Genomic DNA, 20001 nt, shown 5'->3' on the forward strand with positions numbered 1-20001 from the left:
CATTGTTTATGCTTTGGGTTTATCGTGACTAAATGGTATGTAATCAAAGAAAATGTGGTGTTTTTAAACTCTGAAACAACTTTCTAACTGGCTTTGCTTGACTTGTCATATCTCTCATTCTCTTTCTATCTGTCTTTGTAACTGACTCACGCTGTTTCCCGTCAAAGCACGGGACACGCTCCACCGTCAGCATCCAAACACATCTGCGTAAAAGCTGTCGGGAGGCATCAGCGGCTCCGGACGGGACACAGATCAAAGCCAGATGGAGTTAGCTCGGCTAAATGAGCTATTCATTCATGTTGCTTCAGCAAAGCCTGAGATCTGTGCACACACACGCCTGAACGCCATACAAAAGAGCGACAGCAGAGTGTTTGTTTTTCAACTCTGATTGTTTGAAGGAGACGCAAGAGCAAATGTTTGTTCTATAGAGAGTATACCATGTATCACCATGTGTTTGTTTAAAATAACACCTCTGGAGGATTACTCACATTAGTCTCGTCATGGAATTTTTACACTGACTGATTTGCAGAAATGTGTTAAATACAGTTAAATAAACGCGACATAATCCATCTGTTAATAATGTGATGCTTCGGTTACTCTGATTCAGATTCACAGAAATTCCAAAAGCAATAAATCAATCATTATGATAGCTTGACAAATGTTCTTTTCAAAACCCCAAACTAATCAGGCAAAAAGTGATGAGTAATCGGTCCGCCCCCGCTGAACTGGGCATGACACGGCATAATGACATCCATTCAGAGCATATCTGTTGTTTAACGTATAGTTAATGAGGAGCCAGATTTTCAGCCAATGAATCACAGTAGGCGGAGCAATCCAGTGCAATCAACTAAATGCCCTAGTTTATCTTAAAAAACTTTCATTAGCTTCCCCATCATGGACTTTACAGATAATTTTACTAAACGAGCAGTTATGGATAATTTGGAACGCTCCATGGAAGCGCTGGATGACAGAACGCTTCCCTCGAGCGGAGAAAGAACATAAACATTCCCAGTGTGAAGCTTCCCGCCAGTGTTTAGAGAGTGTCGGCTGCGTGCTGATGCTGAACATGAGGGACTTTATTTATTTTACTGTCTGCCGGTGTGAGAATCTAAGTTCTTTGAAGCCGCACGCAAGTATTATCCTGTGCATTCTCTATATATTATGTTTAAATTCTTAACACAGTTATTCAGACGGACACGTGACTGTCTCTCTCTGTAACTCACCGTCCACCGGTGTGAAGTAGTCGGGCAGGTGAGCGGCAGCTGCGGCCGCTCCGGCTCCCTGCATCAGCAGCTCTCCGTACGGGTTCCTGTGGCCCGTCATCAGGTGGTAATAGTCCGCCGGGGTGGCGCCGGGAGGTGGAGGGGGCAGGCCGAACAACCCTCGCTCCTTCAAGTGCTCGTGAGCCACTGCCAGAGACAAGACAGAGTTATAGAGAAATCTTCACGATACTCATCAGCATATGCCCCGCCCACATTTGCATTACATCATGATGAAAAACAATGTGAATTATACTGGTAGGCAGAGCAGCCTTCTTTATACACTATTATAGTATTTATTTGTATGGTTAATTAGCTTTCATTTTACCTCAATTTAAACATATTTCAGTTAGTTGCTAAGGCAACATTTCTACGTTTTCTAATTTACGTTTACATGCATTTTTCATCTAATATTTATATTTTCAGATTTATTTCAATTAACAAAAATGCTTTTTAATAGCTTTAGTTAATAGAGCGCAACAGTGCTTTTCAGTGGAAAGTTCTAGAAGTATTTTTTCCATTCATTTTTCCCATAGGGATTTAATGTCTTTGTTAAAGAGTTATAAGCCATGAACCAAGCCAATCAGCTACGAGGAGAATCACGACACTACAAACTTTGATTTGATGCAAGAAAAAATTTAAAATTGGACAAAAAGACTTTACAATCCCATGAAGCATTACGAACGGCATAATCGAGTTCAAAATGGAGAAACTACTCATTTAAAAATGTTGATTATATACTGTATATAAAAACAATATATTTTAAGTTTATTGCAAAATATGTATATATACAAACGTTTAAGTATTTTGAGAGCATCGAGAGATCAACTTGATTACATCATTAGCAGTGCTTCATGGGAGTAAACAGCTCTTTTGGTGCGTTTTGCTCATTTCGACTCTCTGATTGGTGGAATGTTTGCACAGCATCCTGGGTAATGTAGTTTTTCACCAGGAATTCCACTGTTAAATAAAATATTGAAATAATGTGGACTGACGGCTTCAACAGAAGCAAACACCATCGATTTACAATCTCGTAGCTTTAAAGTTTTATAAGTTATCGTACAAAATAAAGAGTTTTTACCTGACTATAACAACACTGATGTAGGGGTTAGCCAATCAGAACAAATGTCATTTGCATATAATCCTAGTAAATATATGGTGCAAAAATTAAGATGCACTTGCAATGTGAAAACAAAAAAAAGGTCTTGGAAAAAAAAATAGTCACACTTGTATGGTTCGGAGGCGAATTCCATCTAGTGGAAGCGTTTGGTACTGCGCACAAACAAATTCTTACTGAAAGCTCATTTTTTGAGATATCAACCTCAAATTTGGAATACAACTTATTTAGATTTAAGTTCACAGTTTTAGAGTAAAATGTGTTTTGGACAATATAAATTTCATATAAAAATTGGTAATTTTTGTGCATTTTTCATAACAATAAATGTAAACTTTTTTAAACATGTTTCACTTCTGCCGAGTGTCTTCTTTAAAAAGAGACCAAACTTCAGTCTGTGCTTCAAAGCATTCAAGTTGGAGTTTTGCGTAACTCGAGTTTAAGTTGGAAATTTAATTTTCAGGGTTATCCTAAGTATGCATAAATATAATTTAGTACCATAAAATACCCTAAAATACAAAATATTAAATAACATAGTATAATACAGTACAATAATTTAATTGAAATGACAAAATCAGTAATTTTTGACCGAAACATGAACAGCACCAGAGGATTAATATAGTAATAAATCGGTCTTCCTCTTCGCCAATGAACACAATCAAATCAAAAAGTGTCTTGGATTCCGTTCCAAAGCCTTTAATGTCCACATATTCCAACTTAAAAAATAAATACGGTCTTAAAGTGCGAGCCAACACTAACTCCAGGCCTGAGTTTGGAGCGCTGAGGTCTGTGTGTCGGGCTGAAAGCGGGTCAGATGTGTCTGGAAACCATTCAAGGCCACATCTACCCATCCACACTCGCTTCGGCTCAAATAGCCCCATTTCTCTTTCTCCGCGCTATTTTATGCCTTTATCGCTGTTGGGATCTCCTGCGTGCTGCTTATTTAAGTTTAAAGGTGCAAACACATTACTGCTGACAGACTGTGAACCGTGATTTATATGTCACTCGATCGGCTCGCCGCGACCTGTAATTGTAATTCAGCTCTGAAGAGAGAGGCCTGCCGTCAGGTTCGGCCCAACATTGGGGATTTCTGCCTTGTCGTTAATTTCCAGAACGTCCCCCGAAGGGCAAATCGCAGGACGGGGAAGTTTCACATGTTTGACAATTTGCATGAGCCCAAACCCAAATATACACACATCCTCAGACGTGATTGTGAGCAGCATGCAAAACAGAAATAATTAAAAGTGAAGTTTTGAAATGCTGAATTTGCATTAGCTTCTGCTCACCAAGACTGCATTTATTTGATCGAAAATACAGTAAAAATTGTGAAATATTATTCCAATGTAGAATGGCTGTTTTCTATGTGAATATATAGTAAAGTGTCATTTATATCCAGTGATCAAAGCTGAATTTTCAGTGTCTTCATGATCCTTCAGAAATCATTCTAATATGATGATTTTTGGTGATTTTTCAGGATTCTTTGATGAATAGAAAGTTCAAAAGAGCAGCATTTATTAGAAATGGAAATCTTTTGTAGCAGTAAAGTGAAAAGTTAAAGCTTCAAGAGTTCTCCTCACCGTCAGCCGGACTCAGTCCTCGGGCCGCTGAGATCATGGACAGGGTCGGGCTGCTGTGTGCCGAGCGCAGGTAATGCTCCACGTGCGGAGAGACGTAGGAGTGAGGAGGGAGGAAGGACTCGCCGGCGCCGCCCGGAGACAGTCGGATCAGAGAGATGTCTGAAATCACCGGGCTTCCCGCTAACCCTGGAGGCCTGGAGAGAAAAACACTGACCGTTAACAGCACATCATTAACAGATCATTACAGTTTCTCTGCACTTTTCATCAAATGATGAGTCAAAAGAACATCATAAACTCATCTTCTGGAGTGCAAAGACGTTATAGAGAAAAAGATTTATTGCGATTTTTCTGATAAAAAAAAAAAAAAAAAAGTGATTATGATTTGAAATGCGATTTTAAAAAAATGGTAGGTTTGTTGTGCTTGTTTGCAAAATTTTGTGATTATATATTAATATTATAAAATAATAAAAATAATAAATACTATTATTATTATTACGATAATAGTTTAAAATGTATAGTATGAATATGTAAATGCATAGTAAAATTATAGTATAAATGTATAATATAAATTATAAACAGTTTGTTTCATAGTAAAAAAATGGATATTAAAAAAATTATATAATATAATATTAAATGTTTTACATTATAACTGTAAAATTACAATACTAATATTTGTGTTATTATTATTAATATTATTATTACTAAATAAACACAAATAACAAAAAATAATAACTATAAATATTTCACAGTAAAAAAATAGTATTTAAGAAAAATAATAGAATAACAAATTTTGTTTTACATTGAAACTGTAAAATTACAGTACTAATTATTATGATTATTATTATTAATAAATAAAAATATACAATTAATAAAAAAACAAATATTTCACTGTAAAATAAATAAACAGTAAAATTAAAATACTAATATTTATGTTATTGTTATTTTTAATTTTAAATAAACAAAAATGACTAAAAACTAAATAAGAAATATAATTATGAATATTTCACAGTAAAATAAAAAATGAGTATTTAAGATAAAATAATTTTTGTTTTACATTACAACTGTAAAATTACAGTACTAATTATTATGATTATTATTATTAATAAATAAAAATATACAATTAATAAATAAAAACAAAATATCTCAGTGTAAAATAAAAAACTATTCAACATTACAACAGTAAAATTAAAATACTAATATTTATGTTATTGTTATTTTTATTTCTAAAAACAAAATAAGAAATATAATTATAAATATTTGACAGTAAAATAAAAAATGAGGATTTAAGATAAATAATAAAATAATCATTTTGTTTTACATTACAACAGTAAAATTACAGTACTAATTATTATGATTACTATTACTAAAAAAAATTACTAAAAAAACAAAATTGGTCATATTTCATTGTAAAATAAAATAAAAATGGTTTCATATAACAACTATAAAATTGTTATTATTATTACTAAATAAACATGAAAATTACTAAAAACTAAATAAGAAATATAACTAGAAACACATGTATTGTTTCCAATAGCCATATCGTGATTGCGGTTTTATCCCGATTATCCGTCCATCATCTGGAGATCCATGAACTCTCAGGATCATTTCTGCTGCTCTTTCTGTCCCAGTCAAGAGCCTGACAGCAGTCTGAAAACACACTGGTCACATGACTCAGTGTTTGACACGAGTCCCTCGTTCATGGCTTTCAGTTATGAGAGTTTGCCATAACTAATACTGGTGTGGTTTGGCGCTGGACTGGAGAGGCATCGGAGCGTGAGCTCGACTGAGGTGTGATGGGAAAAACGCCAAACGCTCTAACACAAGCCAGACCCGCCGCCCTTTCATTTCCCCTCTTTTCCATCCCTCCATCAAACGCTGCAGTTAAGGATCATTTTATTCGTCAGCCACATTTCACTCGAGACTTTCTGATCATTCCCAGACGGGACATTCGTGTCCCAATCCATTTCATTTCAGGATTAACTTTGTTCATTTTTCTCCTAAAATTATATTGTGTTTCTCTCTCTCTCTCTCTCTCTCACACGCGCACACACACACACACAAAAAACAAACACACACACACACACACACACACACACACACACACACACACACACACACACACACACACACACACACACACACACACACACACACACACACACACACACACACACACACACACACACACACACACACACCTGTACTAAAACTAATAAATAATATATAATATTTTAAAACATTTCATATTTTTATGAAAAAAAAAAACTGTGTAAATGTATATAAAATAAAATGTGTCTAAATTTCAGTATATAAGCTTAACACACATAAAACATTTAAATAGTATAATAATATTTAATAAAATAATATAAAACATTTAATTAATATAATATTTAAATAAATAATATTTAATAAAAAATGAAAATAAACACACCCCATATACTACCACTAAAAAATAATATATAATATTTTTAAACATTTCATATTTTTATGAAATAATATATTCTAAAATATTTTATTTATTTATTCATTATAATATGGTGTCTACATTTCAGTATATAAGTTTAACAGCACACAAAACATTTAAATAATAGAATAATATTTAATAAAACATAAAAATAAACACACCCCATATACTACAACTAATAAATAATATATACTATTTTAAAACATTTAATATTTTTATGAAAAAAAAAACGACAACACGCATAAAACATTTAATATAATAGAATTTAAATAAAATAATAATATTTAATTAATAATATATCCACACATAAAACATTTAAATTATATAATAATATTTAAATAAAATAAAATTTAATTAATAATGACACACATAAAACATTTAAATAATATAATAACATTTAAATAAATAATAATATTTAATAAAAAATAAAAATAAACACACCCCATATACTACCACAAAAAATTTCATATTTTTATGAAAAAATATATTCTAAAATATTTTATTTATTTATTCATTATAATATGGTGTCTAAATTTCAGTATATAAGTTTAACAGCACACAAAACATTTAAATAATAGAATAATATTTAATAAAACATAAAAATAAACACACTTACCATATACTACAACTAAAAATAAAATATACTATTTTAAAACATTACATATTTTTATGACCTAATATATTCTAAAATATTTTATTTTATTATATTTCTAATATATTTATATTTTATTAAGACACAAATTAGTCAATACTTGAGTATAAAGTTAATAAATTTGATTAGAAATGTTCATATTGAAGTTTGATTACAGACTTTGAAAAATCTAAATTAAATCTCATTGGTGTCTAAAGAGAAACAAATTCTTTCTTTTCCCCATTTAAGATCATTAAACCTTATTAAATCGCTCCATCTGATCAAATTACTGATGTTTTCCATGTTTTAATGACGTGAAAATAAAAACAACAGCTAAACGTGAGAAATGATGGTTTCTCCATGAAGCGCTGCGACGACAGTAAGATCATCTCATTTAAACATCGTCGTTCTTCTCAGAATAAGGCTGAAAACTAGTATGTATTTCAGACACATGCATAGTTAATAACAGTGTCTCTTTGGAGATCAGATGGACTGTATGTAAAACACTCTCAGATTCAAACAAACCTCCACCATGAAAGAGCGCACACAGCCGGGCGGCACTTAAATAAGTAATGTAATATTCAAATTTAAAATGCTTCGCCTGTGGAGTGATTCTCATTTTCATAGCAAGAACAACACTGAAGCATCGCCTGTTCTGCACCAGGGGATTGTGGGACCTTGCAAGCTGCCTCTTTCACACCTAAACCCTCCTGAAGAGACGGAGACGGGGCTTAAGGCTCCCAGAATGCATCGGGGTAACGGCGGTGATGGACGATGGGGCCAGAATCCAGTGAATCTTAGCGGCCCGAGGCTCCAGACGGGACACTCGGAGTCCCTGGCTGAACCCGAAATCAGTCATTCGTTCCTCATTCACTCGTTCAGCTCCAGCAGACGATCACTGATGGAAGTACACGTTTCTTTTTTACATAGAGTATTATATAAAGTATTTTATATACGTTTATTATATAAGTTTTATACAGATTTTTTAAATAAAAGCTAAAAAATGAAGAATATTGTTTTTTTTGGTTTTGTTTTTATATTATATATTTGTTTTTAAATTATTTTTTATAATTAAATTTAATCAGAAATGTATTAAGAATATTATTTTTTCAAATATACTTTTTATGACTAATAATAATGAATAAACTGCAATAAAAATTTATGTTAATATATGATATAATTTATTATACTGTAAGTTTTAATTTATTTATCATCTACACACACACACACACACACACACACACACACACACACACACACACACACACACACACACACACACACACACACACACACACACACACACACACACACACAGATAAACACATAAACACTTATAAAATAAGAGAATAAAAAAGTTAATTATAATAAAAACATCATACAAAAACATAAATTATTTTTAATCAGAAATGTATATATTTTATATATAGTTTTGTAATGATATATATATATATATATATATATATATATATATATATATATATATATATATATATATATATATATATATATATATATATATATATATATAAAACACACATTTATAAAATAAGACAATGAGTTAATTATAGTTAAAATAAACGTTAAAGAATATTATTTTATTTTATTTTTTGTCCCACAAAAATTATTGATACATTTTTATCAGAAATGTATATATTTTATTTATAGTTTTTAAATTATATATATATATATATATATATATATATATATATATATATATATATATATATATATATATATATATATATATATAAATAATAGTATAAATAATTTATTTATAATAATGTATTATAAACTTTTTTATCATCTACACACACATACACACACACACACACACACACACACACACACACACACACACACACACACACACACACACACACACACACACACACACACACACACACACACACACACACACACACACATATATAAACACATTTATAAAATAAGAGAATAAAAAAGTTAATTATAATAAAAACATACAAAAACAATATACTTTTTATTAATAAAAATAATAATAATGATTAAATTGCAATAAAAATTAATGTTACACATTTTAGAAATATTTTTAATACTTATTTTCTATTTTATTTAAATTTAAATACTTGAAAAACATAATTCGGAGAACACTACAGTAAATAAACCAAATAAAAGTGCACTAAATAAGCAGTAGGGAGTGATTTTGGACTGTCGTTTAGTGTGTGACGTGATTTGATTAGCACCTTTGGATAAAACTGAGAGCAAATATCTGTAATCTTCCCGTCACAACAGTGAGAAAGCGTAATCACAGCACATAAATACACATTCATTTCCTCTATTAATCTGCCATAATATTGTCCTGAGTAATAAAACCATCCCTGGAGTCCAGCGGATCTGCCCGCTTCATTGGTCCGCCGTGGATCGCTGACCGCTGCCTATTGTTCAGGAGGCGAGAGCAGTTTTAGACTCCCGTGACGAGGGCATTGTTTCTGCTGCCCAGCAGATGGTCAGAGCACCTGTTTCCAGCGCGCGCCAGGCCGTCAGGTGCCCACGTGTTGGCATTATCTGGGCACTTTAGGTGATGGAGACGTGTAAACCCCATTCACATGCGCCGCAGGAGGCCAGAGAAATCACACACACTCACACATGAACGTCTCAAACGCTCCTCAGGACTGAACGACTAATGCTGAATGCTGCGAAAAAGAGCCTGAAATCTCTAGAGCTTCAGAACAATAATGTCTCAAAGATTCACTGAAGAAGCTGATCAATGTCTTCAGGATTACCAACGCTTGGGTTGGAGCTGATCTCTGCAGGACCGACGTGTGTGTGTGTGTGTGTGTGTGCGGTGCTGGTGATGAATTGCTCTATGACAGGAACTCGTCTCTACCTGGGGGCTGATACTCTGATTTAGATAAATCACATTTCTGCCTGAGAGCCATAGAGCGCACACGCAATACTGTAGTAAACACACACACACACACACACAGTCCCCAAACTCTTACAGAACAAACAATACTTTCATACTTCCTCACACAAGCAGAGGACAGCGACCTACATACTCATGCTGCTCTATATGAGTGATGTTTCACGTCATCCTCAGTGCTGAAAACACATGATTTCATTTCAGTTTCACTCGTCACATTCATGACTATCAGCCCGACTGACGTCTAAACAGATCAACCACCGTTTGTGACGCGATCTGAAATCAGACATAGTCTCCAGTACAGGTGTGCTCAAGAATGTCTTCTTTATTTGCTATGAAGCGTCTGAATCTCTTTTAAAGGTTCAATAACACTAACATTATCAAAGCCAGCAGCTATTTCTCCTCAGAAGTGCTCTTCGTACCAGTCTGTGAATTTGTAAACAACTTTCTTTCTTGGCGGCCTGTGAAAACTGACTCCTTACAGTACAGAAACTTCATGTCTACAAGCTTTCGGTCGATTACCACAGAAAACAGCTTCAACTCGTCTTTTAGTTAAAAGTATAAAGTTAGAAATGAGTAGATAGTCTAATCAATTGAATTCATGAAACATTTACAATTTAATACATTTTAACAATAATAGTGCCTTATGAAACATGTACATATCTGTAAACATCTTGCACTATAAAAAATACTGGGTTAAAAACAACCCAAGTTGGGTTGAAAATGGACAAACCCAGCGGTTGGGTTTAATGTTTGCCCAAAGTGCTGTGCAGTTTTATTTAACTCAACTATTATTTAAAAATTATTGTATTTCTTGCTTAAAATGAACCCAAAATATGTTGGAAATTAAAAATCAGACACATGATTACTAGAGGAAACAATAATAATCAAAAGCTGAACATTTATTAATAAGCAATTTAATAAATGTTTATTGTTTAACTATTATTCATTAAACTTATTAATAAATGCTAATTTTCAACATATTTTGGGTTCATTTTAAGCAAGAAATACAATAATTTTTAAATAATAGTTGAGTTAAATAAAACTACCCAGCAGCTTGGGCAAACATTTAACCCAACTGCAGGGTTAAAACAGCCCAATCAAAGGGTTAAAACAACCCAATCGCAGGGTTAAAACAACCCAATCGCAGGGTTAAAACAACCCAATCACAGGGTTAAAACAACCCAATCACAGGGTTAAAACAACCCAATCACAGGGTTAAAACAGCCCAATCAAAGGGTTAAAACAACCCAATCGCAGGGTTAAAACAACCCAATCGCAGGGTTAAAACAACCCAATCGCAGAGCTAAAAGAAGCCAATCGCAGGGTTAAAACAACCCAATCGCAGGAATAAAAACAACCCAATCGCAGGGTTAAAACAACCCAATCGCAGGGTTAAAACAACACAATCACAGGGTTAAAACAACCCAATCGCAGAGTTAAAAGAAGCCAATCGCAGAGTTAAAAGAAGCCAATCGCAGAGTTAAAACAACCCAATCACAGGGATAAAAACAACCCAATCACAGGGTTAAAACAACCCAATCACTGGGTTAAAACAACACAATCACAGGGTTAAAACAACCCAATCGCAGAGTTAAAAGAAGCCAATCGCAGGGTTAAAACAACCCAATCGCAGGAATAAAACAACCCAATCGCAGGGTTAAAACAACCCAATCGCAGAGTTAAAAGAAGACAATTGCAGGGTTAAAACAACCCAATCGCAGGGATAAAAACAACCCAATCGCAGGGTTAAAACAACCCAATTACAGGGATAAAAACAACCCAATCACAGGGTTAAAACAACCCAATCACAGAGTTAAAAGAAGACAATTGCAGGGTTAAAACAACCCAATCGCAGGGATAAAAACAACCCAATCGCAGGGTTAAAACAACCCAATCACAGGGTTAAAACAACACAATCACAGGGTTAAAACAACACAATCGCAGAGTTAAAAGAAGCCAATCGCAGGGTTAAAACTACCCAATCACAGGGTTAAAACAACCCAATCACAGGGTTAAAACAACCCAATCGCAGGAATAAAACAACCCAATCGCAGGGTTAAAACAACCCAATCGCAGGGTTAAAACAACCCAATCGCAGAGTTAAAAGAAGCCAATCGCAGGGTTAAAACAACCCAATCACAGGGTTAGAACAACCCAATCGCAGAGTTAAAAGAAGCCAATCGCAGGAATAAAACAACCCAATCACAGGATTAAAACAACCCAATCACAGGGTTAAAACAACCCAATCGCAGAGTTAAAACAACCCAATCGCAGGGTTAAAACAACCCAATCGCAGGAATAAAACAACCCAATCACAGGGTTAAAACAACCCAATCGCAGGAATAAAACAACCCAATCACAGGGTTAAAACAACCCAGTCGCAGGAATAAAACAACCCAATCACAGGGTTAAAACAACCCAATCGCAGAGTTAAAAGAACCAAATCGCAGGGTTAAAACAACCCAATCACAGGGATAATACAACCCAATCGCAGGGATAAAAACAACCCAATCACAGGGTTAAAACAACCCAATCGCAGAGTTAAAAGAACCCAATCGCAGGGTTAAAAGAACCCAATCGCAGGGTTAAAACAACCCAATCGCAGAGTTAAAAGAACCCAATCGCAGGGATAAAAACAACCCAATCACAGGGTTAAAACAACCCAATCGCAGGGTTAAAACAACCCAATCGCAGGGATAAAACAACCCAATCACAGGGTTAAAACAACACAATCACAGGGTTAAAACAACACAATCACAGGGTTAAAACAACCCAATCGCAGATTTAAAAGAACCCAATCGCAGGAATAAAACAACCCAATCACAGGGTTAAAACAACCCAATCGCAGATTTAAAAGAACCCAATCGCAGGAATAAAACAACCCAATCGCAGAGTTAAAACAACCCAATCGCAGATTTAAAAGAACCCAATCGCAGGAATAAAACAACCCAATCACAGGGTTAAAACAACCCAATCGCAGAGTTAAAAGAACCCAATCGCAGGGATAAAACAACCCAATCACAGGGTTAAAACAACCCAATCGCAGATTTAAAAGAACCCAATCGCAGGAATAAAACAACCCAATCACAGGGTTAAAACAACCCAATCGCAGAGTTAAAAGAACCCAATCGCAGGAATAAAACAACCCAATCACAGGGTTAAAACAACCCAATCGCAGATTTAAAAGAACCCAATCGCAGGAATAAAACAACCCAATCGCAGAGTTAAAACAACCCAATCACAGGGTTAAAAGAACCCAATCGCAGAGTTAAAAGAACCCAATCGCAGGGATAAAACAACTCAATCACAGGGTTAAAACAGCCCAATCGCAGAGTTAAAAGAACCCAATCACAGGGATAAAACAACCCAATCGCAGGGTTAAAACAACCCAATCACCGGGTTAAAACAACCCAATCGCAGAGTTAAAAGAACCCAATCACAGGGTTAAAACAACCCAATCGCAGAGTTAAAAACAACCCAATCACAGGGTTAAAACAACCCAATCACAGGGTTAAAACAACCCAATCACAGGGTTAAAACAACACAATCACAGGGTTAAAACAACTCAATCACAGGGTTAAAACAACACAATCACAGGGTTAAAACAACCCAATCACAGGGTTAAAACAACACAATCACAGGGTTAAAACAACCCAATCGCAGAGTTAAAAGAAGCCAATCGCAGGGTTAAAACAACCCAATCGCAGGAATAAAACAACCCAATCGCAGGGTTAAAACAACCCAATCACAGGGTTAAAACAACCCAATCGCAGGGTTAAAACAACCCAATCACAGGAATAAAACAACCCAATCGCAGGGTTAAAACAACCCAATCACAGGGTTAAAACAACTCAATCGCAGGGTTAAAACAACCCAATCACAGGAATAAAACAACCCAATCGCAGGGATAAAACAACCCAATCACAGGGTTAAAACAGCCCAATCGCAGAGTTAAAAGAACCAATCGCAGGGTTAAAACAACCCAATCATAGGGTTAAAACAACCCAATCGCAGGGTTAAAACAACCCAATCGCAGGGTTAAAACAACCCAATCGCAGGAATAAAACAACCCAATCGCAGGGTTAAAACAACCCAATCACAGGGTTTAAACAACCCAATCGCAGGAATAAAACAACCCAATCACAGGGTTAAAAGAACCCAATCGCAGGAATAAAACAACCCAATCGCAGAGTTAAAACAACCCAATCACAGGGTTAAAACAACTCAATCGCAGAGTTAAAACAACCCAATCACAGGGTTAAAACAACCCAATCGCAGGGTTAAAACAACGCAATCACAGGGTTAAAACAACCCAATCGCAGAGTTAAAACAACCCAATCACAGGGTTAAAACAACCCAATCGCAGGGTTAAAACAACGCAATCACAGGGTTAAAACAACTCAATCGCAGAGTTAAAAGAACCCAATCGCAGGGTTAAAACAACCCAATCGCAGGAATAAAACAACCCAATCACAGGGTTAAAACAACCCAATCGCAGGGTTAAAACAACCCAATCACAGGGTTAAAACAACTCAATCGCAGAGTTAAAACAACCCAATCGCAGGGTTAAAACAACCCAATCACAGGGTTAAAACAACTCAATCGCAGAGTTAAAAGAACACAATCGCAGGGTTAAAACAACCCAATCACAGGGTTAAAAGAACCCAATTGCAGGGTTAAATCAACCCAATCTCTGAGTTTGTCCATTTTCAACCCAACTTGGGTTGTTTTTAACCCAGCATTTTTTAGAGTGCAAAAAACGTTTTAGGGTTTTAAAATTTAAAACTTTTATTTTGGCGGGTTGTAGTGAAGACCTTTGATCTTCTGTGTGTGTATCTGACGGTTGCTTTCCCTCAGATGAAATGCTGATGACAGCGTGCAAATAATAAAATGTTAATAATAAAAATTTCTGTGCATTACTCTTAAAGTGACAGCAGCCTAATATTCCTGTGTTTTTACTGTTAATCAAACTACAAAAGACAAAGAAATCACTCACTGCTCTGCACTGATTAACTTTTTTTGTAACTATAATAAGGATTAACCTTTGTTTAATTTGTACAGTGAAGATAATATTTAATTACTTTATTCAATTTACCTGAAAACTACTTTTAGACCTACCTGAAAAACCTGAAAAGCACTGACTATTTCATTCGTATCTTTGTTCTATTATATGATTTATTTGTTCTTTTTTTAAATGTTTGTTTACTTGTCTTTAATAATCTTTTAAATTTACATCAGCGAAAAACAACAAAAACAAGAACTATTGAATTAATTTATTCCTTTTTTTTTGACGTGGGGTCAGTGAAAATCGAATCATTGAATTGAACTGAATATCGAGAATCGAATCAAGATCTTGTGAATCATAATCGAATCGAATCGGGACATTTGTATCGATACCCAGCCCTAAGTGTACTAATGTAAACAGGTTTTCCTGATCGCTTTTCATTACGGACAAGCAGACATTATTTTCTGTGTGAATCTGCACTAAACAACAGGCATGAAAAATTCCCTCAAAGCAAACACGCTTTTTCTCTGCAGCACCGGAGCAGTGGAAGTGTCTTTCTCCAGCCCTGTCGTCTCGCTGGAAGCTTTCTGACACTCGGCCGGACGGGAAAGCGACGCTGACAAGTGGGAGGTTCGTTCGGAAGTCACCGGCGCTCTCTTCCCTCCGCCTGGGAGAATTCCCACGGCGCTCCTGTCCGCTACACAGATGAATCGCACCGTCCGTTGTCATTTCAGCCAGCACTGGAAAAAAAGCTAGCTTTTCTCCCCCTCGCTTTGTCAAACAGAGGGAAAAAAATGAAGAACGAAAGCAAGATATCCATAGGGGAAGCTTCCTACGGCCGCTCCGCTGACAGCTCTGACAAAATAACCAGCACCCTCATTATTTTATATGCAAACAATGATAAAACGAACTGTATGGAGATGTCATGTTAGACAATCAGCTCGGAGACCCTTGACATGCCGCCCGGCGACTGTAACAAAGTGTCTCGGCTTGCCACGGGCGACACCGCGCTTAATTTGCTGCACAATGTCCCTGTAATTAGATGAATTTGGCTCAGGCAGAGGAAAAGACAGCCAGATCAAGGTCTTGATGAATTAGGGGTCCACTGTCAAGATCAAATCACATTAATCAAGGCGAGCGAGTGTTGAGACAGCTAGTCTCCCCCCAACGCGGCTCTATGTGTGATGAATAGGCTAGCTGCTAGTGGGCCGACCGAATGTATCACCATCAAAATCTGTGAATTTAAATGTAACAACGCTACTTCGAGAATTCTATCGATTTATTCTGCTCTTTTAAGATAAACCTTCCTTCGAGCCTCCAGACCCCGTTTCAAAAAAGACGAGGAGGGGAAAAAAAAACTCCAAGGTGTTGTATTTAAGGAAAAACAACAAAGTGTAACTTCAAAAACTAGCGCGGCCCACTTTATGTTCTGTTTCTTCAATACCGCCCCCGCCGATACGCTGGAAAATCCATGTGGGACGCATGAAGCTCTGAAGGTCTAGAGGTTAACCTACATTACTGCAGCGGCTCGACACACCTGAACCGGAGCATGCTGGGAAAACCAAGACCTCTGGGTTGGATGGATCTGTTTGGGAAGCCTAAACTAAACCCTTAGGAAAGAAAAATTACAGATCCCTGGAATATCTCAGCCGTTTCTCCAAAGAGACCAAGTCTCCTTTCAGAAGAGATCTCAACAATGTGCTCAAAATGTGCAATCAAAAGTCAATAAATTCTCATCAAATTCTCCCAAGATGACCTGAGGTGCTACCCACATGCTAATTTGATAGGTTTGTGCACATAATTTATGTGAGCAGTTGTCCCTTTAAAGAATTTGAGGAGAAATATTTGAGCCAAAATTGATGCCTAAACGAAACAAAACCGAAATGTTTTCCTCCAGTAATCTCATACAGGTATGTATCTCTTCTAGAGTTTAAGAAAAGACCTTAACAATGGAGTCTTTTGCACCAAAGTCAGTTTAAAAGTCAGATATCTCAATATGAGCTCAAACAATGATCTGATCTGAAACAAAACTAAGAGCTTGTCCTGATGCTCACGTTTCTACCCAGTAATCGCACACATGTCTCCTAAGACACCAAAGACTGCATTCAAAAGTCAGATATCTTATATGAACTCAATTTCTAATCAAATTATCCCAAGATCAAATGATCTGAGGCGACAAAATGGATACTTAGAAATGAAGTCGCATATGCCATAAAGCGACGGGAATCTCAAGAGGGAGACTTTACAAAGTGCTCGACTCTTGCATCGTCAATACAAGATCTTGAGCAAAAATTGAAGCACATCTTGATGGAAATAAATGTTGTGATGTTGTGCATCAGTTTTTGGTCAAGACAATGCAAGAGGTGAGCACTCTGTAAAGTCTCCTAAAGCACAACCCAAAGACTTTCAATGAGTTCCAATTCATGTGTGAAAATGATTCTTACGTTCTTTCACAATTTGAGCCGGATGAATCTTGGCTTTGTCATTCTGGAATATGGCCATGAAGTGTCTTCCTACATGGTTGTTTCACCCTTGTGCATCAAAGTTACACATAGGTCTTAATTTTGAAAAACACAGACTTAATTTTGGTCTCTTTTTGAAGAAGATTATTGTAAACAAAGTTTAAAAAGCGAAACAAGAAAAAAGTTATAGAGGTTTAAGTTTATGAAAATGATTTATGAACATTATTTTATATAAAATATATATTTTATGAAACATGTTGAACTCTAAAACTGCTATAAAATCAAAGCCATACATCCAAATAAGTTGTGTTCCAAATTTGAGGTTGATATCTCAAAAAATGAGCTTTCAGTAAGATTTTGTTTGGGCGCAGTTTCAAACTTTTCCCATTAGATGCCAGTGGTTTTATTTGTGATTTACAGTACAGTAGAGTTTTTCTCTCTGGAATATTACACACAATTTTTTAATAACCACATTCTGACACCCACACAATTATAGCTGCATTAGTTATCCAATTGGCTTTATAATATGAAGAAGCGGAAAACAGGAATAAAGCGAGTATTTGCTTTATAGGCCAAACCTGAGAAAATGGCACCATCTGATAAAATATTTTATTTATTTTTTTTAATTTTGAAGCCTTACCAACAGAATGAAAGCTTCATAACAAAGATTGCATCATTTTATAGTTAAGTGGCCCTTGGATTAAAAATCGCATGGGTTTCAATAGGGGTTCTTTTTGGCCTTCAAGTCCTGAATGGAACTATTTTGTGTTAGTGGTATAAAATAGATTTATTAAAGGAAATGAGGGTGAAATATTAAAATTCTAATAAAAATACACTCTTGTGCCAATATTTATGCTGTTGGCATTAACACAGGCAAAATTACCAAAAAAACAAAACTGAAAAAGGTAAATGGACACACAACGGTTAAGAAATGGAAAGCTACACACTCCATCAATTGTCTCGTTGAAGAATTTGAAGAAAAATATGCTTTTGTTTCTTTTCAGAGATATCTTGAATTACACACCAAAACATCTGACTTGACAGTCCCACACAAAAAAGTGTGCAATAAGTAAGTTGCTCTGGAAAAAGCGTCTGTTGAAGTCTTAAAGGTAAACCGTTAAAAGAAAGAAATAAATGGGACGAAGATGAGAGAGGAAAAGTTTATAGTCTCCTTTCCAGATGTTTGATCCCATGAATTGTACTAATCTGTTTCCTGGATTTGAGATTTACCCGGCCTTGAGTTTTCTTGTCTGGCACGGAAACAAGGCGAGGGTTTAAGCGTTTTCTAAACGGTTAAATCAAGACCTGAATGACGTAGCTCGAACCTTAAAATAACGTGCCCTTCTGAATGTCCATAAACACACATGCTTTTTATGAATGTTTCCAGCATCAAACGCATGCGCCGGTTGGTTTGGGATTACCTGTGATTACACTGCATTTGAATGTTACATGTCTGTGTGCATTTTGTCCGCAGGGATAAACAAAGCATATGCTTTATTTGTGAGCACAGAGATTATTTATATTCACTGAGAACCAGAGCCAGAAATGGACAGGGCTGCAGGCTTACCCGTGCAAAGCGTGGAGAGCGTGGGGTTCGTAGTGGTATCTCCCCTCATGGTGACGCACGTCGATGGGGATCGGAGAATGGAAAGTTGGGAAGATATGATGAGGGCCTGAAAAAGAGAAAGAGAGAGAGAGCTGAAAAAACGAGAAAAGCCAGAGTTTCAAAAAAGAAATTTCAAAGGCACCAGCGCTACAATAAAGTAACATGAATTTCAGAGCGCGCTGAGCAGTTTCGTGTAAAATATTGGCACTATCACACAAGAGTGGAGGAATAAATAAATAATCAAAGTATCCTAAGAAATCCTACATCCCCAACATAAAAGATATCCAACTGGGCTTTTGACAAAGACCTGCAGCTAGACGCTCTTTGAACTCGTACAGATGATGGACGTTATGAGGGAAAAAACCATCCGGGACGCAAACTGGGGCTGACAGCACAGGGAGAACATTCCTCGGCCTCTGCATCGCTGGGCCGTGCCAACCGGAGCGTCTCCCTACTGAACCAACACCGAGCCGACCGCATCCCCTACGCTTTACTGGCCCCGAAACGAGCTCAGAACGAAGGTGCCAGGGTGACGTGAAATCAGAGGAGGTTAGGCTTTTGAAATCAAACACTTGGACTAATGAGAGAATAAAAGCTGTTGCTCGTTGCCTCAGCGTTTTACAGTCTGGCTGGCGTTTCTTTTCATCTTAACTCCTTTGGCTGGATCGTTTTATTTGAGCCCAAAGAGAATCAGAATCAGCACTTTCCTGTAATAAAGCCTCCGTTGGCTCAGGACATCCCGTTAAAGGTCAACAGCGCTTCATTAGCAGTTATGATAACGGGAAACCACAGTTGATCTTTGGGTGCAGCCGCACCGGCTTTATAGTGCCAAGAGCTGTTTGCAATGGTAAAGTCTTAACTAGCTTTTCTTTCTAATTAGTCTTTATTGAGCTCATTGTTTCTGTCTAAATGAATACATGATGTTAGCTACAGTAACTACATGATTCGTATCATCTTATACTGTATCACCTCTGA

At 36.0% G+C, this 20001-nt stretch overlaps 1 protein-coding gene across 1 annotated transcript in view; it reads right to left on the reverse strand.

The window, feature by feature from the left end:
- The window catches only part of gli2b (GLI family zinc finger 2b), a 100181-nt gene that overhangs the window by 22547 nt on the left and 57633 nt on the right, over positions 1 to 20001 (reverse strand). The window contains exons 3-5 of the mRNA XM_067387038.1: positions 18988 to 19093; positions 3951 to 4144; positions 1224 to 1409 (exon numbers count right to left, since the gene is read on the reverse strand). Of these exons, the coding sequence (XP_067243139.1) occupies positions 1224 to 1409; positions 3951 to 4144; positions 18988 to 19093 (486 nt within the window). The remainder of the gene's footprint in view (positions 1 to 1223; positions 1410 to 3950; positions 4145 to 18987; positions 19094 to 20001) is intronic.

The sequence above is a fragment of the Chanodichthys erythropterus genome, chromosome 6 (genome assembly GCF_024489055.1).
Source record: "Chanodichthys erythropterus isolate Z2021 chromosome 6, ASM2448905v1, whole genome shotgun sequence".
NCBI classification, from domain to species: Eukaryota; Metazoa; Chordata; class Actinopteri; order Cypriniformes; family Xenocyprididae; genus Chanodichthys; species Chanodichthys erythropterus.